At 35.2% G+C, this 24,842-nt stretch overlaps 1 protein-coding gene across 2 annotated transcripts in view; it reads left to right on the top strand.

Moving 5' to 3' along the window:
• Nucleotides 1-23,997, top strand: part of METTL10 (methyltransferase like 10) — a 34,153-nt gene extending 10,156 nt beyond the window's left edge. The window contains exons 4-7 of one of the 2 annotated variants that reach the window (XM_008579913.1): nt 6,214-6,321; nt 9,380-9,596; nt 13,571-13,688; nt 23,662-23,997. In XM_008579913.1, coding sequence (XP_008578135.1) covers nt 6,214-6,321; nt 9,380-9,596; nt 13,571-13,665 — 420 coding nt within the window. In that variant the 3' untranslated portion in view covers nt 13,666-13,688; nt 23,662-23,997. Of the gene's footprint in view, nt 1-6,213; nt 6,322-9,379; nt 9,597-13,570; nt 14,044-23,661 lie in introns of those variants that run through there. The other variant, XM_008579912.1, reaches the window with a different exon arrangement.
• The last annotated feature ends 845 nt before the right edge of the window (nt 23,998-24,842 follow it).

Below are 24,842 nucleotides of genomic sequence, written 5' to 3'. Positions count from 1 at the left end.
GACTGTTTTATTACTGTATAATGTTCCTCTTTAACCTTGGTAGTTTTCTCCACTTTGAATTTTACTTTATTTATGTTGATAGTAAAGCTGCTTTAGCTTTTTTAAAAATTGAGATATAATTCATATACCATAAAATTCACCCTTTTAAAGTGTACAATTCAGGGGTTATTAGTATAGTCACAAAGTTGTGCAACCATCACCAGTATCTTAATTTCAGAAGATTTTTGTCACCCCCAAAAGAAAGCCATTAGCATGCACTCCCCATGCTCCCTTCCCCTTTAGCCCCTGGCAACCACTAATTTTTTTTCTGTGGATTGTCAGTTGTGGAGATTTCATATAAATGGTATTATACATTATGTGTCCTTTTGTGTCTGGCTTCTTTTGCTTAGCATAACGTTTTCAAGGTCATCCATATTTAGCATTCTAGACTTCATTCCTTGTATATAGGGTACTCCAACAAGTTCATGGAAAGATTTGTATTATCTTCTAATTCATTTTTTCTGTGAACTTTTTGAAGTACCCTTGTATGACTGAATAATATCCCATTGTGTAGATATACCACATTTTGTTTATCCATTCATCGATTACTATATATTTAGGTTCTTTCCACTTTTTGGCATTTGTGACAATGCTGCTATGAAAATTCATGTGTAAGTTTTTATGTGGACGTAAGTTTTCACTTCTTTTGGAAAAAGAAAGTATGTACCTAGGAGTGGAATTTTTGGGTCATGTGCTGGTTAAACATACTCTGTGTTTAACCTTTTGAGACTGGACTACTTTTCATAGCAGCTACATTATTTTATGTTTCTGTCAGCCATATATGAGAGTTCAAATTTCTCTGTTTCCTCCCCAACACTTTTTGCCTGTCCTTTTTATTATAGCCCTCCTAGTGGGTGTGATGTTAGCTCTTTTTTGGTTAGTTTTTGCATGGTATTATCTTTTCCCATCCTTTTACCCTTAAAAAAATTTTTTTAACTGACACCTAATAATCATACATATTTATGGGGTGCAGCGTGATGTTTCAATACATCTATATGATCAAATCAGGGTAATTAACATACCCGTCACCTCAAACATTTCCTCATTTGTTTGTGGTGGCAACTTACAAAATCTTCTCTTCTAGCTATTTTTAGATATACAGTACTTTGCTGTTATAGTTACCCTACTATGCAATAGGACACCAGAACTTATTCTTCCTTTCTAATTGTGACTTTGTACCCGTTAACACTTCTCTCCCCATACTCCCTTCTTCCCCTCCTCCTCAGTCTGGTAACCACTCCATCCTTTTGCTTTTTCACCTACCTATGCCATATTTGAAGTGAGTTTCTTATGGTCAGCATATAGTTGGGTAATGTATTTTTATCCATTCTAACAATTTCTATCCTTTAACTGGTATTGTTAGAACATTTGTGTTTAATGTAGTTGTTGATACATTTGGATTTACCTCTATGTTATATTACTTGTTTTCTCTTTGTTACCTCTGTTTTTTGTTTTCTTTCTCCCTTCTTTTCTTTCTTTTGATTTTTTTGAACATTTTTTAGTATTCCATTTTAATTTATGTGTGTATCTCCTTGTACTTATCTCTTTTTATACCTTTTTTAGTGGTTGCTATAAGAATTTGATTATATCTCTTTGTATGGCTTTTTTAGTGGTAGCTGTTTATGGATTACAATATATATACTTTTCACAGTCTACTTAGGATCAGTATTTAACCACAAGTGGAATGTCAAAACCTTACCATGTATGGTTTCTTTATCTTCCCCCTTTATATTGTAGTTGTCTTAAATATCACCTTTATGTTTGTTGAAAATCCCATCAAATAGTGTTATAATTTTTTCATTCAAACATATTTTAGAGAACTTAGCAGGAGAAGAATAGTTATATTCACCCGGATATTTACTTCTGCTTCTCTTCTTTTATTTCTGATCTTCAAAGTTTTTGTTTTTGTTTTTTGTTTTTCTCTTCTGCCTAAATAAGTTTCTTAGGAATTATTTTAGAGAGAGTTTTCTGGCAACAGATTTTCTTTTTTTTTTTTTTGTCTTTTTTCGTGTCCGGCAACGGATCGCAACCCTCAGTGTCGCGCCCGTACCGGACCGGGACCAGCAACGGGATCGCAACCCTCGGTGCTGCGCCCACACCTCGCTCAGCCAGTGAGCGGGAACCAGTCTGTATGTGGGATCCGAACCCTCGGGAGTGCCACCGCGCTCCCAAGCGGCGCACTGTAGCAGTGCGCCACTGGGCCGGCCTGGCAACAGATTTTCTTAAGTTTTTCTTTATCTGGGAATGTCTGTTTCACCTTCATTCCTGAGGGATGTTTTTGCTGAACACAGAATTTTGAGCTAACTATTCTTTTCTTTCAGTACTTTAAATATGCTACATCATTTCTTCCTGACCTCCATCGTTTCTGATGAGAAATCTGCAGGTATTTGAGTTGTTTTTCTGTAAATAATGCATCACTTTTTGGGAGTCCTTCAAGAATTTTTTCTTTTTTGTCTTTTGTTTTTGGCAGTTTGCTTATGATGTGCTGCTGCTTGAATTTCTTTGTGCTTATCCTATTTGGTGGTCATTGGACCCTTTGAATCTGTAAGCTTATATCTTTACCAAATTTGGGATGTTTCTAGCCTCTATTTCTTCAAAATTTTTTTCCTGTATCACAGTCTTTTTTTCTTTTGAGAGTCTGTAAACATGAATGTCATACCTTGCATTGTCCCACGGGTCCCCGAGTCTCTGTTCATTTTTTAAAAATCATTTTTTTCTCTGTTGATCAGATTTGGTAATTTTTATTGATCTGTCTTCAAGTTCGCCGACTTTTTCCTTTGTCATCTCTATTCTGCTATTGCAATTGGTTGATATATCTCTTACGGCTCTTTAAGTTGTTCCTGCACCCTTTTCTTTATTTAACTTTGCAATTTATTTGTTGTAGATGGTTGTTTGTTCCAAATGGTTTTCCACAGTGTGGGTTTTCTATTTGCATCTCTGTATAACATGTTTTCTGTCCCCTGTATTGTCTGTTAAGTTGGAAGTTAGATCTAAAATAAGGGTCAGCAAACTGCAGTCTGTGGGTCAAATATGGGCTTCCTTTGTTTTTATAAATATTTGTTGAGATACAGCCACATGTGTTCATTTACATGTTGTCTGTGACTGCTTAAGTGTTGCAGTAGTAGAGTTGAGCAGTTATAACAGAGACTGTATGGCTGGCAAAGCCTAAAATATTGAATCTCTGTTTCTTTATAGAAAAATCTTTCTTTATCCCTGATCTAGAGATTTTATTAAATTCAGTTTTTTTTGGCAAGTAAACTTAATAAGTGGTGATGTGTATTTGTATATGTGGCATGTAATGTTTGGTTGTCTTTTAGCAGCCATTGATGAACATTGCTTACATTTAGTACTTTTTCATTGATCACCTACATTTTAAATGGATATTTTTGTTATATAATTTTAGATTGGTATTTTTCTATCACTGTCTTCTGGTTTTCTTTATGACTTATTGTCAGCTGTAAGTCTTATTGTTTGGCATTTTGAAGATAATCTGTCCCCTTGGACCCTCCAACCTCACTCCCTTGATGCTTTGGAGATTTTTCTTTTTTGGTCTTTGGCATTTCGAAGATAATCTGTCCCCTTGGACCCTCCAACCTCACTCCCTTGATGCTTTGGAGATTTTTCTTTTTTGGTCTTTGGCATTTCGAAGATAATCTGTCCCCTTGGACCCTCCAACCTCACTCCCTTGATGCTTTGGAGATTTTTCTTTTTTGGTTTTTATCAGATATGCTATGATGTGCCTAGGTGTGGTTGTTTTGTTTTTTTTGGTTTGTTTTTATCCTGCCTTGGGTTTATGATGTTCCTTGAATCTGTTGCTGGGGTCCTTTGTCAGTACTGGAAAATTCTAAGCCATCTGCCATCTTCTCTTCTGCCCCATTCTTCCTTTCTTAACATTCCATGTATATGTATATGTTAGATCTTGTATTCTGTGCCATATTATGTCTTTTATGTTCTTTCCATTTTTTGGTTTTCTATCCTTTTGTCATTCTGTGTTTAACAGCAGGGATATTTTCTGACTTTTTTTTACCAATTCTTTTTTTTTTTTTTTTTTTTTTTTTTAAAGATGACCGGTAAGGGGATCTTAACCCTTGACTTGGTGTTGTCAGCACCACGCTCAGCCAGTGAGCAAACCGGCCATCCCTATATGGGATCCGAACCCGGGGCCTTGGTGTTATCAGCACCGCACTCTACCGAGTGAGCCACGGGCCGGCCCCAATTCTTATGTTTTTGCTGTACCTAATCTGCTATGAAGCCAACCCTTTGAATTTCCTAATTTAATTTTTTTTTTTTTCCTTTTTGTCTTTTTTCGTGACCGGCAATGGATCGCAACCCTCAGTGTCGCGCCTGTACCGGACCGGGACCGGCAACGGGATCGCAACCCTCGGTGTCGCACCCGCACCTCGCTCAGCCAGTGAGCGGCCGGTCTGTATGTGGGATCCGAACCCTCGGTGGGAGCGCCACCGTGCTCCCAAGCGGCGCACTGTAGCAGTGCGCCACCGGGCCGGCCCTAATTTTAATTATTACATTTTTCCGTTCTATTATTTGTTTCTTTATTATAGTTTTCAGTTCTCTACCAGAATTCTCCAAATTATCATTGTCATTTCAGTAGTTTTAAAATCTGTTTCTGATAATCCTTTTATTTGGGTCTCCTGTGGATTGTTTCTAATGTCAGTTTTCCCCCTTGGTTTTTGTCATTTATTGTTTCCCTGAATGTCTGCTTATTTTTCACTGCATGCCAGAAATTAAAAGTGAAAAACATTGAAGATAGCTTGAAGCTCCAAGTGATTGTTCTAGAAACCTAAAATATCTATATGTGATTTTTATAAGCTGTCCTGGGAGAATACACAGGCATGGGAAAAGAAAGTACTGGCAAGAATCACTTAATAAAGTCATACTGGGTTCTAGGTCTGATAGAGAAGGAATTAAGGGAATTGGGGGAAAAAAAATGAAGATCCCAGTGAGTAGGGTGGGAGACAGCTAAAAGCGTAGGAGGTTGGCATTGAAAAAGAGAACATTAAGGGCTGGCTAGTTAGCTCAGTTGGTTAGTATGCAGCCTTGTAAGACCAGGGTCAAGGGTTTAGTTGCCTGTACCAGCCAGCAGCAAAAAGAAAGAAAAGAAAAGAAAACAGTAGTTGGTTAGCTTGGTTAAAGGGTTTGGATCCCTGGACTGGTCAGTCACCGGAAAAAAAAAAAAAGAACATTAGACCATATTATTAAAAATAAAAATAATGAAAGGGAGCAAAATGCTTTGTGGAAAATACTTGGTGTATGTGTTAGCCTGAGTTTAGATTAGTAATCAGACACTTAGGGTTGAAAAGTCTAGTTAAGTCTTAATAGGTGGTATGGAAGTAAGTTAAGTTTTGCAAGGAGTAACCATTTAGTAAATTGTGAACAGCACCAAGGGAATTTGAGGCTACACTGTACATTGCCACTTTTGTTTTTTGCATTTCCTTTGAAATTATTTTTAGCTGCATTGGTCTAAAAATGTTCAGCATAGTTAGGGTGTGGTGTGAAGACCAGCTTTTACTACAGGCTGCATACACCTAGATGGGTTTATGGTTAGTAAACAGCAAACTCTTAAGTACAATGAGCTTCCTTAACTCCTTGGAGATATAAATACCTGCCCAGCTTACCTCACAGATTTTTTGTAAAGATTTAATGGAATGTATGAAATATTTCAAAAATGAAAAAGTACAAATGTAGTAAGGTCGTTAATAATCACATAGCTGGTGGAGAATTGCAAAATTTATAATTACACTAAAGGAAAAATTTAAAAGTCAATAACTTATTACATATGCATTTAATTTATTCATATTAACTTAATTAGGTTAAGTAAAATTTATGTGTGGATTGGAGCATGTCAGCATCAGAAGTTAATAGTACATTTTTCTGCCTGAGGGCTTATACATATATTTTCATTATCTTTGAGAAAATGAATTTCCTTTTGAAAAATAAATCAAATATTGTAAAAGCAAATGAATTGTCATGTTATATAGATTTAAACTTTTTGTTTCTACTTAGAGTCTACGATAAAATTTAAACATTGTGGATTATTGTCATTTGATCTATAACAAAAGTAAAATAATCACAGTCCTAAAGGAATATTATAATACATAAGCAAAATATATTGAAACTTTTAAAAACTAAAGTATAAAATTATTTCTCTGTCTCTAGGCAAAATTTGGTTTCTCTAATATTACTGGAATTGATTATTCTCCTTCTGCAATTCAGCTTTCTGGAAGTATTATAGAGAAAGAAGGTTTATCGAACATTAAATTGAAGGTAACTATTACTTATATTATTATAATATTTTTATTTATAATGGAAGTTATAAAGTTTAAGTGTTTCTAAAGTATATTAATTTGCTGGTATCTTTTGAACTCATAAATTAAGGATCAATCATAAATAACCCAAATTGAAACATTTTTAAGTAACTATATTAAAAATTTAGTCAGTTTATTTTCTCTCCTTGCATGAAAGTGTGTTCATACCTCCCCACCCATGTTTACAAATACAGGTTGAGTGTTCCTTATCTGAAATGCTTGGGACCAGAAGTGTTTTGCATTATGGATTCTTTCAGATTTTGGAATATAGCAGAATACATACTAGTTGAGCATCCCTAATCCAAAAATCTGAAATGCCTGATGAGTATTTCCTTTGAGAGTCAACTTGGTGCTCAGAAAGTTTCAGATTTTGGAGCATTTTGGATTTTGTATTTCTGGATTAGGGATGCTTAATCTGTATACACAAATAATACTTAACTATGGATTAATTAGGTCAAAAAATTGTAAATGTATAGAGTGTATAATATTACCAAAGATCATTTATTTTTGTCTCCTGTGATCTGTGAGATGATGACTCCTAAATTTGTATTTCTAGTCCTGGCTTTTCCTCTGAGTTGAGCTCTATGTAATTCTATATAAAAATTGCCTATTTTAAAGTCCTCTTGAAAGACTCGCCGGTTAGTTCAGTTGGTTAGAGCATAGGCTTATATATAAACAAGCCTTATAATCAAGGTCATGCATGGGTTTGGATCCCCATACCGGCCAGCCGCCCCCAAAAATAAAAGCCCACTTGAGTGTGGTGCTGATAACACCATACTGGCCAGCTGCCAAAAAAAATTTTTTTTTAATGTTCACTTGGATATTTAATAGTCTTTCAGCTTAATTAATCCAAAATGAAACTCTTGGTTTCCTCCTCAGACCTGCTTTCCCCAGTCATGCCCATTTATTCTGATGATATCACATTTATGCTGTTGCACTAACCTCAAACCCAAGGAATCATCCTTTATTCTTCTCTTACTTTTAAATCCTATATTCAATTCTGTTAGTTTTATCTTAAGTGTATATCAGGAATGTGATCATTCCTTGATATTTCTACTGGTACCTACCAAGTCCAAGCCACCATCATTTCTTGCCTAGACTACTACAGTAGTCCCAATTTCCATTCCATGGTTTCCCCACTTCCGTTCTTGCTGTCATGTCTGTTTACTACAGGGCAGCCAGAGTGATCTATTAAAATGTGAATCAGTTCATATTACTTCCTTGCTCACAGTCCTCCAATGGCTTCCCCATTGCGTTCAGAATGGAATCCAAACCCTGCACCCAGCTTTATGAAGTCTCATTTCTTTACCTCTTTCCCACTTTATCACCAGTACTCCAGTAACACTGGCTTTCTCTCTGTTTTTGAAACATGTCAATCTTGTTCTTCTTCAGTCTTTGTAACCTGTTACCCTCTGCTTAGAATATTCTTGCCCCAGATCTTAGCATGTTTGGCTTGTTCTCATCATTCAGATCTCTGCTGAAATATCACCTTCTTAGAGAGCTCTTCCACATTAATTTTTAAGATTCTTTAAAAAATTTTTAAATTCTTTTATTTTTTTGGCGGCTGACCTGTATGTGGATTCTAACCTGTGACATTGGTGTTATACGGCTAACTCTAACCAGCTGAGCTAACTGTCCGGCCCCTTCATTACTTTCTCCAAAAATTTCTCTTCCCAGTCTCTCTTTTTTTTAGTTTTTAAAATTTTATTCTCTATGTCTTCCTACTCTACTTTCATTTTCTTTATAGCACTTTATCTGAAATTGTTTAACTTATTTAATATTTATCTTTCCCTTTATAAGATTAGTTTCATGCAGGGATCTTTTCTGTTTCGTTTACCGTTATATCTGGTGTCTGAAAAGTACCTGTACAGCAGTTGTCCACAAAATATTTGTTGAATAAATGAGTACTTTTATACAGGCATTTAGGATGAGAAATCTTCTCCAAAGTTAGCTCTTCATAGTGGTAATCATTGTTTTTTTTCAGGTTTAATGAATTCTTTGCACATGAGGGAGATGGAAAAACCCATTTTTAAATATAAATAAACATTCACATTTTTAAGTCAATAAGAATTTTAGATGCAAAACTATTAACAATTACTTTATTTAGTTTGTATGAGTAATTATGAGCTAGTTGCCTAATTGTTTTTTCAAAATAGCTTTTCAGAATTAAGTTCATTGGCTTGGCAAATTATTGTGAATGTTTTATAAAATTGAGGCAGATCATTGTTTCTAATGCTTATAATGTATGAGGTTATTGAAAATGAATGAGATGAAGATGTATGAATTTAAAAACATAAAGTGCATGGTGTTTACCAAATTAGGAATTAGTTTAAACAGTCATTTAATTTCTTAAGCTTTATGCCATTCATTATCCATTAGAAGCTTTGTAAGCTGCTGAGTCAAGGCAAAAATCTTTTGATTTACTTTGCTTACTTTAGGTCACACAACATAGCATATAAGCAAGAAATCTTATGTCTAGTGACTTGAGTTCGACCGGCAACGGGATTGCAACCCTCGGTGCTGCGCCTGCACCTCGCTCAGCCAGTGAGCGGGAACCGGTCTGTATGTGGGATCCGAACCCTCGGTGGGAGCGCCGCCGCACTCCCAAGCGGCGTACTGTAGCAGTGCGCCACCGGGCCGGCCCTAAATTTTGTCATTTTGAAAAATATGTCAAATATTCTATTTTTCGACAAACAACTTTTTCTTGAGTCAGACTTTTGAGCTCCATAATGTGCTGGTATTATTAGGCAGTATGCCTGGCTTTGATTTGTTTCCAAATTTGTAGAGATTTGCAATGTCCAGGAAACACTATCTGTCTCTTTTACTAATCTTGGCTTTAATGATCTTGGAATGAAGCTCATAAAAGTTAGCCATAAAGTTGAATATATATATATTATATGTAAAATGCCATCGTAATTAATGGGTCCTTTTATCCATAACCTTTTACAGGTTGTCACTTGAATTCTGTAAAGATCGTGTGTTAATTGTTCTCACATAGACATTTATTTTTAATATAGGTAGAAGACTTTTTGAATCTTTCCACAAAGCTGTCTGAATTTCATATTTGCGTTGACAAAGGGACTTTTGATGCAATAAGCCTTAATCCTGACAGTGCAATTGAGAAGAGGAAGCAATATGTGAAATCTCTCTCCAGGGTGTTGAAAGTAAAAGGCTTTTTTCTAATAACCTCATGTAATTGGACCAAGGAAGAGTTGATGAATGAATTCAGTGAAGGTAAATGGGTATACGGTGTTTAAACATGCACTTACCTTAGGTTTCATTTACTTAAATAGTTTTTTTTTTTTGGTGTTATACTGTTTTACTTTTCTATTTGTGGGAATTGCCTGCTTTTCTTCTCTGTTAATGACCTTGGTAATAACTTTTAAGTGTATATACAAAGCACAGAGAAATTACATTGGTTGAGATCCAGAGACCTTTTTAAAAATTTGTAAGAAATCCTGGTGGTTAAGTACTAAAATTTATGAGCCTATAAAAATTAAGTTTTTTATTTAAACTGTACAATCTTTTGTTTAAGGTATATAATATATTATTTAGAGAATCAAACCAGAAAAAAAAGAAGCACATATATTGTGCTTCTGAATTCAGTGTACTGATTTACTGGCAAATCTGTAATAATGCAAATGGAAGTAGTATTTTTAAAAGTCTTACATGATGTGAGTTTTGATTTTATAGACACTTCATATGTATCTAATGGTCATTTAGGTATTTAGGATTTGTCTTCTTGTTGTCAGGGTATATAGAACGATTATTCTTAACATTGCACAGAAACAAAATGTAGGGAATTGATAGAAGTACCACCTACTAATTCTTGAGGAAATCTGTGCATTTTTCAAGATTTTGGTGCCAAGGCAGGATCCTTTTTTGCCCCATTAGCTGTAAATAGTGCTGTGTCTACTACGTGGGGATCTTGCGAGAACTGAGAATCTGTAATCTACACACAAAATATTTTGAGGTCTCTGGCAGATTGTTTCTTGTATGTTTTAAGGAATATTTTATCTGCTGGTTTATTCATGTAGTGTACAAGGATTTCTGGGAAAGTATCTTCAGAATCTATAGGTATTTGCTTGTAGTTTCTCTAGAATCCTTTTCAAATTAGTAAGAATGAGAGGAATTTTCAGGATGGAGTCTTAAGTAAATGATATGGTACTGAAATATTTGGTTAAAAATTGAACCTCAATTTTCACCAGCTAATGGGAAATGAATTACCTCAAGAAATCAGTTTGCCGTGTACTATTATTTATAACCATACTTCATACACTTCATCTTAAAGTTTGTTTTCTTTTTGGTATTAAGGGAATAGGCAGGGAGAACACTTAACACATGTCCTTTTGTGTGCCTTAAATGGCTTTGACAGGTTATATAATGTAAAACCTGAAGTGTTTGAGGCTTGAAATGTGAGCTTGTGTCTTCATTACCATTGCCTCTGGGTAACAAGAATTATATTTGATTTATTACCTTTTATTTCATGCAATTAATTTTATTATCTTCCATGTTAAATTCGTTTCCTTTAGAACTGTTGAGGCCCAGTATCAATAGTTTTTCCCTCTTCCTGAAGCTTGACAGTTTTAATAAATGCTCAAAGTTATACTGTGTAGGGCAAGTTCCTTTCCTAGTTTCTAAATACAGGTGTTCTCTTTTACCCTTGAAACCAGCACACAAAAACATATTTGTCTGTCTTTGATAATGAAGAACAGACTTTAGCCTGGTATAGAGTGCTTAAAAATGTGTCTGTGTCTGAGAACTTTTGAGTAAACTCATTATGTTCAGTTTAGAACTAAATACAGAATTTAAATAAGCTAAATGTTATAACAGGAAATGTTAAAGAAATAATTATATACAGTTGAAGACATTTTTTAGTCATGAGTCTCTTAGAAAATGGTGTTTGGACCAGTAACAGAACACTGCCACACATCACTGCTTAAGGTCTTGTTACTAGCTGCTCATATTGGCTAGCACATTCTGTTTTCATAGAATAAAGCTTGTTTCACCAATCTTTTAAGGTTCTTTGTTTCTTTTCTTATTTGAAACATAAATATTCATAAAACTGTTGAAATGGATCTTGCATTTTTTCCTTGGTGGCCTGATATTTATATAAACATTTTGTGGTGTCGTTTGTTTTGGTGAGGGTTAACTTGAATCAGTTGCCAGATATTAGGGTGTTCTTATTTGATGTCCAAGGGACTTGACTTTATTACAACTACTGAATTAAATCCACCACCACCACATATTTTACTACAAAAGTAATCCAGATTAATTATGAAAAAAAATTGAAAAGTATTACTAACCCAGCACATAAGCATATAGATTAAAGTAATTAAAAGTATTCCTTAATCATCAGTGGAGTACAATCACTATTAATCTTTTGGTGTGTTGTATATTGAAATATAATAACTTCAATACTGTATGGTTAGTTCAGAGAACTAAAAAACTTTCAGGAAAATTCACACAGCTTCATTTTCTCTTGAAAACTTTTATTATGAAATATTTTAAGCATGTGTAAAATTTCCAAAAACAAATATGGGTATATACCCCTGTACCTAACATAGTGGCTCCTTTTTCCAGTATTAGAAGGCCTGTCCTTCTTTGGAAAAGTTTATTATCAATTTTTAATGAGCATTTTAATATTTAGTTACTTGTTATGATTTGGCGAAGTTTGATTTAGAATATGAATTAGAATGTATAATGAAACACAGTATAAGCCATCAGTATAACCAGAATGTATGTTATTGTATTGACCAATCAATATAATAATATATATCCTTCTAAACATTTTTTTCTGTTTACGAGGGTTATTTGAGTTCAAAGTATGGAAACTTAGAAAATGCAGGATCCCGGGCCGCCCGGTGGTGCACTCGGTAGAGTGCGGCACTTGGGAGCATGGCGGCGCTCCCGCCGAGGGTTCGGATCCCATACAGAGACCGGTCCGCTCACTGGTTGAGCGTGGTGCGGGCGCGACACCGAGGGTTGCGATCCCCTTACCGGTCACGAAAAAAGACAAAAAGGAAAAAAAAAAAAAAAGAAAATGCAGGATCCCTCCTTCCCCCAGAAAAAAATCCCTCAAAACTAATTCTTGTAGTTCCATCATTGAGGGATAACTTTGGTTAGCATTTTAGTGAGTGACCTTCCAGCTTTGTTCATTTTAGTTATTTTAATTTTTTTGGGTGGCTGGCCAATACAGGGATTGAACCCTTGACCTTGGAGTTATCAGCTCTGTATTTTATTTTGTAAAAACAAAGCAATAAAATGTTACACTTCCATTTTATTTTACAGTTTAGGAAAACACTGCATTATCTTATTTAGATCTTTACAAAATCACTGTGAGTTTGATAGGGACATTGGTATCTGTAACCTCCTTGTATAGAATTAAGGATCCTGGTGAAGGTAACTTTACCTGCATATCTTTCTCTTAGTAAGTGGTAAAGTTGGGACTTGAACCCAGGAATTTTGATTCCAAGGTAATTTTTTTTGAACTATATACTGTGCTGCTTTGAAAGTTACTAGTTCTTTGTCTTCCCAGACCCCTCATTAGTTTATTTTGGGTCTTGATCTTTGTTACAAATTCTGTTTTTTCAAAAACTATGATAAAATACATATAAGATAAAATTTACTATTTGAATTATTTTTAAGTGCACAGTTCTGTGGCATTAAGTACATCACACACCGTTGTGCAACAACCATCATCGCCATCCATCTCCAGAAATTTTTCATCTTCTACAAATTCATTTTTATTTGCAAGTCATTTAACCTTTCCGTAGTAAGTACTTTTATATGTGGGGTGTGGATTACTTGAGTTACCACCTACCTATAAAGCACTCAAAACAGTTCCTGGCACGTGGTAGGAACTCAATACATAGCTGCTTCCTACAAACTAAGTGGTAATGTAGGCTGATGGAGATGGAAGCATTGAAGGGGTAGAAAACAGGAAATGGGGGATGGATGGAAAGCTTCTTTTTTACAATTTGTTTTAAATCTTGTTTGTTCCTCGTTCAATTCAAAGTGTTTTTGGATGTGTCCCTGTATGCCCTGCATACACAGAAGAATTGAAAATCATAAAATGAAATTCAGTCACAATTTAGAGTTTGGAATCACATAGTTTTATACAGGGTTTGAAAGTACGATGTTAAAACAAGTCTCACTTAACTGTGAGATTGAATCCCTAGTAAAAGTATTTTAATTTTGTCTGACAGGATTTGAATTTTTCGAAGAGCTGCCAACACCCAAGTTCAGCTTTGGAGGCAGATCCGGAAACAGTGTAGCAGCATTGGTTTTCCAAAAAACATGAGACTTTTCTTTGGACAAATTCAGGTAGCTTTTTTAAAAAGTTACACAGCAAAGTTAACCTGACACAGAAGATGCAAGTGCAAATAAATGCTTAGTAAGTACACAGAATGCATATGTTCAATAGACATAATAGGTTGGTAAAAAAAAATGATGAACAGTAAGTGGTTGGGTTTTAGAGATCAACCAAGAATGGTTTTTAATTTTTCTTTGTATTTGAAATATAAACTTTTTTTTAATTAAAAAAATTTTCTGTACCTACTAAATAGTTAAAAACTTTAAATTAGTAAATGAATTTACAGAAAACATGTATTCTTGATTTTTGTGCCTTGTTAAGTTGAATTGAATGTAACTATGAAGATTTGTCGAATAATAAGCAAAACAACTTTCTGAGTGTTTTATTAGACTATTTATGAAACACAATAAGAAATACTATTTTAGGTTGAATGGTGATTATTTAAAAAATTATTTAATATCTGGGAAAAGCCCCTTTGCCTTCATGTAAATAATTAAACAAAGTCAGAGAAATGTATCAGTTAATCAGGAAATATTTATTGATCCTGTATTTTGCAGTCGATGGTCTTCTACACACTGTGAAGGATAAATAGTAGTAGGAAAGAGAAATAAGGGATATTGGTATATGCTAGCACTATGTTAAGTTATATTATTTTATTAAGTCATTTGAATTCTCCCAATCTTCTTGAGGTATGTATTACTTGTTTCTCTACATATAAGAAAACTGAAGCTGAGAGAAATGAAGTCACTTGCACAAGGTCAAACAGCTTGCACAGGATGGAGCCAGGATTCTTATCTGGGTCTGTGTGATTCTAAAATCCATTCTCTTATCCTAGTGTATTCTGCCTCCCAGTTGCTAAGTCTCTGCCTTTATAGTGTTTACAATTCAGTTGGGGAACTAGGATTGGTACATATAAAATTCAGTTAGAGAAGTTGCACAATTATTTTTAGGAGCTATGAAGCTCCTTCTTAGTGTTGATCACTAATAACTTGTTAGTGTTGATCTGTAGACTATCAGAATAGTGAATAAGCAAATTCAGTGTCTTATCCTTAATTACTTTTCACCATTTCTTTGTCTTTTTTGTCATTCTTCTGTGAAAGGGTGGCGTAAGTTACATAAGCCGTCAGGGATACAGGGACAAAGATGTTCTAGTTAGGGGCTACTTTAGCAAGAAAAAGTTCATTAATGTGTTTGAAAAGGTAAGATATAAATACCTAATACCACTTTGTTACAAGGCAGTGCTTTAACCAACTGAGCTAACTGGCCAGCCCTTACTTAATACCACTTTGTATTTGGGGTTACATTTTAATATTGGAGTCATAATGTGAATTTTTAAAAAGATATAATTTTTGATGATTTTCAGCTTTTTGGGCCTATTGAATTACAAAACTAACAATTTTTGTTTTTTTTGGCAAATGTTACTTCAGCATTAAGTTTAGCATTTTTACATCCTTTTTCTTTTTGGGGAGGCTGGGAGGGCAAGTCTTTCATTTAGATCAACATTAATTAACCATTGAGATTACTATCTGCTTTGCACAAGATGGCTGAAGACATTTACAATGGACTTTCAACAGAAGTAACATTTTTGGAAAAGCTTTTATTATCAACCAGAGCAAAGTGAGAAATTACTTCAAAATACATTTAACTTAAAAATTTTTAAAAATTGTGTTGATTTTATAAGACAGGGACACTTAAGCCATAGAAACATCAAATGTTTAATTAAAATTTTTTTGGTGGCTGGCCAGCTGGTAAGGGGACCTGAACCCTTGACCTTGGCATTATCAGGCTGTTCTCTAACCAACTGAGCTAACTGGCCATAGTTTTTTAATTTATTGAGGAGATCTGGTCTTTGTTGTTTTTTTCACACTAATATTCTTTGATTTCAAGTATAGTAATAATAGATAAGTACTTTTTAGAATTTTGAGTTTTTTCAATCCAACAAAATAGGCTTTCTTTATGACCAGACTGAGACACTGAGTTTGATTTTTAGGAAGCTTGGAGTGGATCTTTGTGGAAAAGCTCCTCGAGTGGCTGTATGTGACATATTTGTTCCATTTGCAAAGGTGAAGGCTTCTTTTTTTGAGTCATGGAGCTGTTGATAAGGTTGGAAAAAGGGAATTATCATCTTATCATTTTTATCCTGCTGGAAGCCAGCCTCTTAGGGATTGAAATCAGAACAAATGGAAGATCCAAAAATGCTAACAAGAAAATTAATATTTTCAAATAATACCAAGCTGTTAAAAACCAGGCCAGTAAATGTTCCTAAGTTACAGAAACAAACCATGAACACATTATTATTAAACTTAGTAGTGTTAAATTGTATGAATATGTGGGTAACTATAAAAGAAATTATGCACTTACAAAAAAGAAAAGGAAGTAATGTAGTAAAAGCTATTTTTTTGTGGGTAAGAAGTTTGAATTGTAATTTTAGTTAGTCAGAAGACATTTATTTTGCGGAAACTTGTTTGAAATGCAAATGAGATTTCTCTGTGGAGCCTGCACAGAATTGTGGCTTTTCATTATGATGTTGTTGCTACATAACGGGCTACTTCTGTGTGTAGGAAGTGCATATGCAAGTCCAAAGGGAATTGAGGCCTGAATGGGCGGGTTATACCAATTAACAAATAGAAAGTTTTCAGAACATTTTGTTTTAAGCCAGGTGCAGAAGTTGTAGTTGCTTTTTGGGACTGGCATTTATGTATGTGAGAATCAAACCTGACACTACTCTTGGCAGCTTGACTAAAGCCATTTTAAAATAAGTGTATACTGTCCTTGAATGATTTTTACCCCACTGTAGTAGCAACAAATTTGCCTTTCTTCTGTGATATGCATGCAGTCTTCTGTTTATTTTGAGGGAAGAAAGGAACCAAATATATACAGAAGACTTCCAATCTTTTTATGAATAATGTTCTTCAATTTACTTATTTTTTAACTTCTGTGATACCGTAAATGCATTTCAGTATGTTGAGCTCAATTCATGTTCATCCTGACTATAATAGAAACCTTAATTTTTAAGGAACTTAACATTAGTAACTAAGTTTCACATGGCCTTGAAATAATTTTTCTTAACTTGGTATGTATGCAAAGAAATAGAGTATCCCTGTCTGTGTTAATAGACTTTAACTTATATTCTCTTAAATAATTTTATTTTATATATTTGTGTGTGTGTGCTTGTCTGTCTCTCTGTGTGATGGCCTACAATGAAAATCTGTACAAATACAAACACTCAGTTTGTGTCCAGGGTATAGCCCTGGGATTTGATTTCCTGTTTTTGGCTCTGTGAGCTAGAGTGTATGTGCTCCAGAGGCAGCCCTCTGCTTTGAGAGCAAGAGACCAACTGTCTTGTGTTCCACAGTAGTAACCTCTTTAGCTAATTATTGGGGCGGGGAGGGGGTGTTGATAGGCTCCAATAGGAGTCTTGTCTGGCACACTTCGCTGGAAGAAGGTTGCCCATTAACTAGAGTTTGATTGTGGTAGGTGAGGAACATATTAGGTTGAAAGATAATTGCATAGTGGGAAAAATGAAGGAAATCCTTATCATTTCTCTTGGTTTGGCAGGAAACAGAGATATACTTAGAAGAAGGGGGAGCACAGGAGCATGTTTTAACAACAGTTAATGGAAGAAAATTAATGCTAATTTATTCTTCATACACACCATGCAATTTGTTAGAAAAGTAAAAGAATAGTTTGAAATTCTTTGGTCAGTTGATGGATTTCTATGTTAGGGGCATAGAAATGAAATTCAACATTAAGCAGACAAATACCCAAGCCCACAGGCTACATAAATGCTGAATAAAACAAGCTCTACAATGGAACTCTGAAAAGCTATGGGTAAGAAGGCTAATGAATGATTGAATATGACCTTAGCAAAATCCCTGGAGTGTTGTTGAAAGATCATTCATTTCCAGCTTAGATGTCAAGATGGGTTCCAGTAACCAGAAAAAAAAGAGAGCTTGAGTTAGTACTACTGAGTTTTAAAAATCTTTACAACACAGTGCATTGGACTAATCATTAAAAGGGTTTCTCTAGCTGAATTTTGAGCTGTCACTGTGTGGACCTGTAGTTTAGGCTCAGGGAAATCAAATTAAAAAGATTGGAATAATTCCCAAGACGTGAATGTATCGATATCCTGCTTTTATGGAGTAGAACTTCAAAAACTGGGATGTATAGGCTGGCAGAATGTACTTTTGTCATGCTGATACTATTGTAATAAAGATTTACAACCAAGAGATCAATTGTGCCTTAAAGTTTTTGCAAATTACTCGCCTAGTTTATTACAGGAAGATATAAAAATCCAAAATCTACACTTTTCATTTTTCAGAAGAAATTATTTCATTGTTTTCTGAAGAAATGATAAATTCTTCCATGATATTTTTTTTACATATGCATTATTACTGTATCAGCAAATGATAAGTATTTTAGTGATGGACCTTTTATTGTATTTGCTATTCAGAAGGTTCTTAAGAAAAGTGACTATGATACATCTGTTTTCCCAAGTATGTAAAAATTTACATATGATTCAGCAATTAGCATGTCTTGGATATTATCTGAGGAGCTTAGAAAGAAATACGAAAATACTCTGAGTAAGAGGACTGTAAATTCTTAATATACTTACAGATAAAGCAGTTTATTATCATTGAGGAGAGCAGAATAGAAACGGTTTTGGGATGGCTGTGGTTCCCCTGCTGTTGCCTTTTTTACTGCTTCAGTGAGGAGGTACTTGTCAGAGGAATAGGCTAAATGTAGAAGAGTGTGGGTGCTGCTAGTTCACGTTTGCTTCCTAACCCTTCTGCTAATTATGAAAATGTCAGGCCTTTGTTCCCATCTAATTTTAGTACATCCTGGCTAAAAAATTGTTAGGATGAAAAATGTTAGGATGATTTCCTACCATGGAATTTTGAGGGGCAGGGCAGGAGGAGAAACAGTAGAGGAAAGATCAGTTTATACTCCATATCCGTCTGCCTTTCTGTGACAGTGTCGAGCCCCTACTCTGTTGATTTTGGTAATGAAATAAATTTAGATGCACTGAAGCAGTGGTAATTAGGTTTTCCTTCCATGTCCTCAATAAGAAGCATAGTTGGTATCTGAATAGGAAAAATCATAATATGGTATTTAATAAAACATAACCAGGCTGAATTAAAGAGCTATATGCAAGCTTTGGAAGAAAGGCCTGAAATTGTGAGTGAAAACTACATGTTGTTTTATTTATAAATAGAACCTTTGAGGTCCGTTTATGTTTCATTGAAACTGGTTTGATATTTTGTTCTGAATGAGGGTAATATTTGTTGATTTCTGAGAAGCAGTTATAAGCAAGGCACACACATCTGAGTTGTTTATCCCCTCTATAAACCCTTCCAAGCCTAGAAGGAAAGTTCTGATTCTGTGAAGAGAGCCAGTTGGGTCAAATAATTGATAATATAGTTTATTCAAGAGATAGGACAGAATTCCAAATGGCTTTGTAGTTAGAAGTGTACCAGTTGTTGTGGTTGTTATTTAATAAAAAGTAATTAACTGGATTAATCTAAAAGGGCAGTTCTGAATACTGGCCCTCATTATGAAATAGGCTGTCTTTCCCAAAGTTTGTTCAGTTAGTGAGCCAAGGATTCCAATTGGAATCTCTGTATGATAAAGGTATTATGTAGCCAGAAGTCAGAGAGACCATTTCATTATTAAGTACGTTTGACTGATTTAATTTGTGACAATTGAAATGGATTATTTTCTTTTCTTTTTTTTTTTTTCCTTTTTGAGACCGGCCGCACTGTGCTCAGCCAGTGAGCGCACCAGCGGCCATCCCTATATAGGATCCGAACCCGCGGCGGGAGCGCTTCTGCGCTCCCAGCGCCGCACTCTCCCGAGTGCGCCACGGGCTCGGCCCGAAATGGATTATTTTCTGAACTTGAATATAGTTGAATTTATTTTGGTTCCTTTCATTTTATAATAACAGATAATTTGTGTTTAAAAATCTGTTAAGTAACAGAATAAATATCAAAGAGGAAAGATTAAAAAAACACTGATGTTTGGAGCAAAAAACTACTGGACCTAGGCAAGTCACTTTCCTTCTCTGGGCTTCAGCTTTTCTTTCTGTAAAACAAGGATATTCAATAGGTGTTATTTGAAATTCTTCTCTACCCCTATCAGCTAAGGTTGCCGTAATAAAATACCAGAGACTGGGAGGCTTAAACATCAGAAATTTATTTCTCATGTTTCTGGAGGCTGGAATTCCAAGATCAAGGAGCTGATAAGGTATGTTTCATTCTGAGGCCACTTCTCTTGGCTTGTAAGTGGCTTCAATGTGTGCTCTAGGGGAGACAGAGCACAGCTCTCTGCTGTCTCTTCTTATAAGGGCACTAATCCCATCCTGAGGGCCTTAACCTCATGACTTCTAATCATAAAAGGCCTCGTCTCCAAATATCATCACATTTGGGGATTTGACATATATTTTGGGAGTAAACCAACATTCAGCCCATAAAAAATCCTGAAATTGATCTGAAGCTTAGAGAAAGGCCTACACTGGGCCGGCCCCGTTGCTCACTTGGGAGAGTGCAGCACTGGTAGCCCCAACACCGTGAGTTCGGATCCTATATAGGGATGGCCAGTGCGCTCACTGGCTGAGCGTGGTGCGGACGACACTGAGCTGAGGGTTGTGATCCCCTTACCGGTAAAAAAACAAAACAAAACAAACAAACAGAGGCCTACACAATAGGTTTCTAGCATATATGGAGAGATTAAATACTCCATTTGCTAAATATCAGTTGTTAGGTAACTTGATGGTTCTTTAAAACAAGGTATCTCTACTTACATATATGAATATATAATATATTTGAAGCAGATGATTATTTTTCAATCTTAAAAAAAATCTTTGTGCATGCTTTGTTAAATTTTTGATTTGAGTATTGATTGTCTCTGATATGCTTAGTAATTCAGTTTGTATTCATTTGACCACAGAGATGATTTATCCAAGAAACTTAGAAATTTAGATCTTATTGTTTAGTCCACTTTCATTTTATATATAGAAAGATTGAGATCAAGACTGGGCCTAAGGAAAATTGTGATAAACTGAATGATCTCCCTAAGTTGGTTCTTCCCTGCTCCAAACACACAAACTACACACTTGCTCACAGATGACCTAATTTACCACTCTAAAGTCAAAAGCTTTGAGGTGTCTATCTTCTCATGCCACAAAGAGATCATGCTTGAGTGTAGTACATGTGTCTGTTCTTCTTATACTCTGTACCTTTCCAGGCTACTGTCAATTTGTCCTTTTAACTACTTATACCTCTAATGAAATTGAAGTATGTTAAAGGTGGTAGCAAAGGTACTTATTTAAGGTTGGTTTCCCTTCCATATATTTCTTGAAAGCAGCTTGGTAGAGTGGAGAGAGCAGCCAGTGTTGTAGACCCTACCTAATAGGGTTGTGAATATTAAGTGAGAAAATAAATATAAGGCAGCTTAGCGTGATTCCTAGCACACACTAAATGCCAAATAAATATTCTTTCCTCCAAAGATCCGTCTTCCCACTGGAGCTAATATGTTGAATTGTTCAGGATTTTACCCCTTGGTGCCATCGAGATAATGTATTCAGTTCAATTGTAAGGCATTTGTATTCTAGGAATGATTAAATGAGTGAAGAGAAGAGGAGGAGTGGTAGATAAGTGAGAAAGAAAGTCTGGAACAGAACTTCCTAAAAAAATCATACCATTTAGCTCCTTCTTCCTTAGTCTATAGCTAGGGCTGGTGCTGAAGCATAGTTAAGAAATGAGGACTAGATGTGATGTCAGATTTTCACGAAATGTCCTTTATGATGCGTTTCAGCAGAGGCTAAGAATATACCTCAGATTTAGATCATTATCTGTTTAAGTGGTAACTATTCAGTGATAAATGTGGGTATGATAGGGAAAATGTTAATGTAGATGTATCTGAGTTGAAACAAATGGGCAAAGATATGGTGCACCTTCCTTCATTAGGTCTGAATGCCAAGGTGTTATTCCAAGTGACATCAAACAAGGGAACCAAGAGTAGGTCCCCAAATAATCATGCATTAGAAAGTTGTTAGCATTTGGTTTAATGAAAGTTGTTGAGTTGGATTCAGGCTTTTACTGATCATTTAGGAAGCAGTGGGCTAAGATTTTATAATTGACTTCTACCTTGGATCATCCAGATTTGATTTCTTCGATCAGTGAATCATGTTTATTTTCCATGCTGTAAGTTAACAGTGCCATTCACAGTGCCATTTTAAAGTTTGATGTTGAGTAATATATATATTTTTTTCTTTTTGTCTTTTTTACTGACCGGTAACGGGATCGCAACCCTTGGTGTCGCACCCGCACTGGGGACCGGCAATGGGACCGCAACCCTCGGTGTCGCGCCCGCACCGCGCTCAGCCAGTGAGCGGGAACTGGTCTCCACGTGGGATCCGAACCCTCGGTGGGAGTGCCACCGCGCTCCCAACAGGCGCACTTCTCCAGTGCGCCACCGGGCTGGCCCCAATGTTTTAAATAGTTTATCTGATTCATCCTTAGTTTATACAGGAACTGACAGTATAGTATGTAAAAGTACAGTGAATCAGTTATTTGTGCTAGTCTAGAAAACATTTGGTTTTTAGATTTGTTTTCTTTAAACTTTTTATTGGTGGGTAAGTGAATATCTCATTGTGTAGAGTGCTTAGTATGACTGTAGAAATGTTGGTCAGAGCAGTGTTGTTTTCTGTAGTTAATCCCAAAGAACTTTAGTTTTCAAACCATTTAAAAAGTTCTATAGAGAGGAGGTCAATAAGATGTGATATATCTCTTTAGGACAGAACATAATGAAGGCTTCACTTCTTTAAATTGAGTAGTTTAATACTATAATGGTTGACTAAACTGGTTTTGATCAAGGTTTTTTTTGCAGGGGGAGTCTCTTGTGAAAGTTAAGAGGAGTTGTAAACCAGTATTTAAAATAGCAAGCCAACTTCTCATTTATATAAATTCTCTTATATTTCAGATATGGTTAAACTACAGCTGCAGGGTATGCACATACAAAAGAGGCAAAGTTAGTTTCCGTAATGGGTATGAATTAAAAATTGTTTACTGATGGTTAATGTAACAGATTGACATACTGCTGAGGAGAGTTAAGAAATTCATAGGCTAATATGTAGGGCAAATGTTCTTTTCTTACTGTTCCCAGAAATGTTCTACCCATTGGAACCAGAGACTAATTTCTTTTTCTTGATATTTTAAATTCAAAGGATTCAGTCTTTAGATTGGATATTTAAGCTCTGTGAAATCACAAACTGCACCTAGTTTCATAGTTCTCTACCTAATGAAAATGAAATTTACTCAGTTTCATTTTTAGGGGGATAGGCAAGCAGGATAGCAGTAGCTTTGATGAATTAAAAATAGATTTTTCTTGAGGCAGTGACTGATACAGCAGATAATTGACAGAAGAGAAAAATTAAATTTAATTTTGGACTTATATCTCAAATACTAAATGTGAATTCCACTAAAGAATGTTTAAGAAAAAAAGTTGAAATGGTTTTCATTAGAAGATGATAAATATTTATCCTGGGTGTATAGTTGAAGTATTTTCTAGATTAAATTCAACAAATATAGCAATATGAAAATATCGTAACCTGTTTTTAGCTATGTTTTTGGTGGAGTAACTGAGGCAAGCTAAGTTATAGGTGACTGACTGTGTTATAGTGATACTACTTAGAGTCTACTTTACCAAGATCATAAATAGATCAGAGATTATGCTTTTGAGCCTTAGTACTAGACTAGTAAAATAGGTTTGGTAAATTTTACATATGCCAGTAACTTTGAATATAGATAGTGAAATGCCTTTATAATTTTTATCTTTTTATTTACCATGCATAAACTTTTCCAAGTCTGCTTTTCATGCTTGTTTTTTCTTTTAGCACAACACCAATAACTACTATTAACTTTTCAGAAAAAGAAAAAAAGGTTATATCAAATCGAAATGTGTTAACTGTTGCTCTGTTCTTTTTAGCTTATTTACCCAGAGCTCTTCTGTCCAGTGAGTTGCAAGCGTGACATTTGCTGTGTTTTCAGCACCTGCCAACTTGGAAACCAGGGTTTCTGCTCAGGACTTAGGCTTACAACCCACACTTTGTGGTGCACAATGCCATCCCAGCTGGCATGCTTTCGTACCTCAATGGTGCTAGACATTTGGTTACAAAGCTGTACGGCTTCACATGTGCTGATTTCAATAGTCATTCCTCCTCAAGCTGCTTTCGACTCCTATTTTGTATCAAAAGAGTGAGATTGGTATCATTAAATTTACTACGATGGTTATTTTTTAATGCAAATAAACTTGTTTTACTTAGTTCTTGGATCAAAAAGTAATTTTGTCTTCAAGAACCAAAGTACCTTTCTTAAAAAGGGTTTTTTTTTTGTTTTTGTTTTTGTTTTTTAAAGTATATATATGAGATTCCGGCCAGAGCTGTCACTTATTTTCATTGGTAGATAAAAAGAACAGAAAGATTAGTGTGTCATAACATGCTTATGTGTAGGTAGGGCTGTTAGTTGTAGCTGGACATCCACGTGGGAAAATTATAGAACTTGTTTTTCTGAATAAGATCCACATATGAAAATTGCCACCAGGATAGGTTCAGATTTTTGGCCTCCATCTATAACCAGAAACTTTACATATTTTCCAAAGAAGTGTATTTTGCTAACTTGTTTTCAGTAGCCAATCTCTTTGAAAATACTTCAGGTGGATTTGGTGATGTCTGACTTACCATAATTTATTAAAAGCAATTTAAAAAGGTTCTGCTTTTTAAAAAAGATCTTTTCAGATGTAGAAAGAACAGTGTGAAATGTGAATGACTGGCTTTTAATACAACAGTTGTGACAAAGAGGCAGTGGCTTTTGGAAGCTGAATGAAGAGGTTTAATACACATGCATCTGCATACTGCTGTTGGGTCCAATGTATGTAACATGTTTGACGTTTGTTTAGTTCACTTCATTAGTCTAAAAAGAATAGTATGTTATTCTCTCAAACCCATTTATAATTTTTTAGTGGTGAGCTCTTTTTATTATCACAGGTACAAGTAGATTTGATGGGAAAAACTGAACATTTACTGGTACTTACTTGCTCAAACTTCAGAGCCTAGCTCTTTGTTGTTTGAATGTCACATTTATCTGGTTCTAAGGCATAAAAATAAAACA

Source organism: Galeopterus variegatus, unplaced genomic scaffold (genome assembly GCF_000696425.1).
Source record: "Galeopterus variegatus unplaced genomic scaffold, G_variegatus-3.0.2 Scaffold1982, whole genome shotgun sequence".
In the NCBI taxonomy this organism is placed as follows: domain Eukaryota; kingdom Metazoa; phylum Chordata; class Mammalia; order Dermoptera; family Cynocephalidae; genus Galeopterus; species Galeopterus variegatus.
The sequence above is the reverse complement of the archived record's forward strand: the minus strand, read 5'-3'. Positions and strand labels throughout refer to the sequence as shown.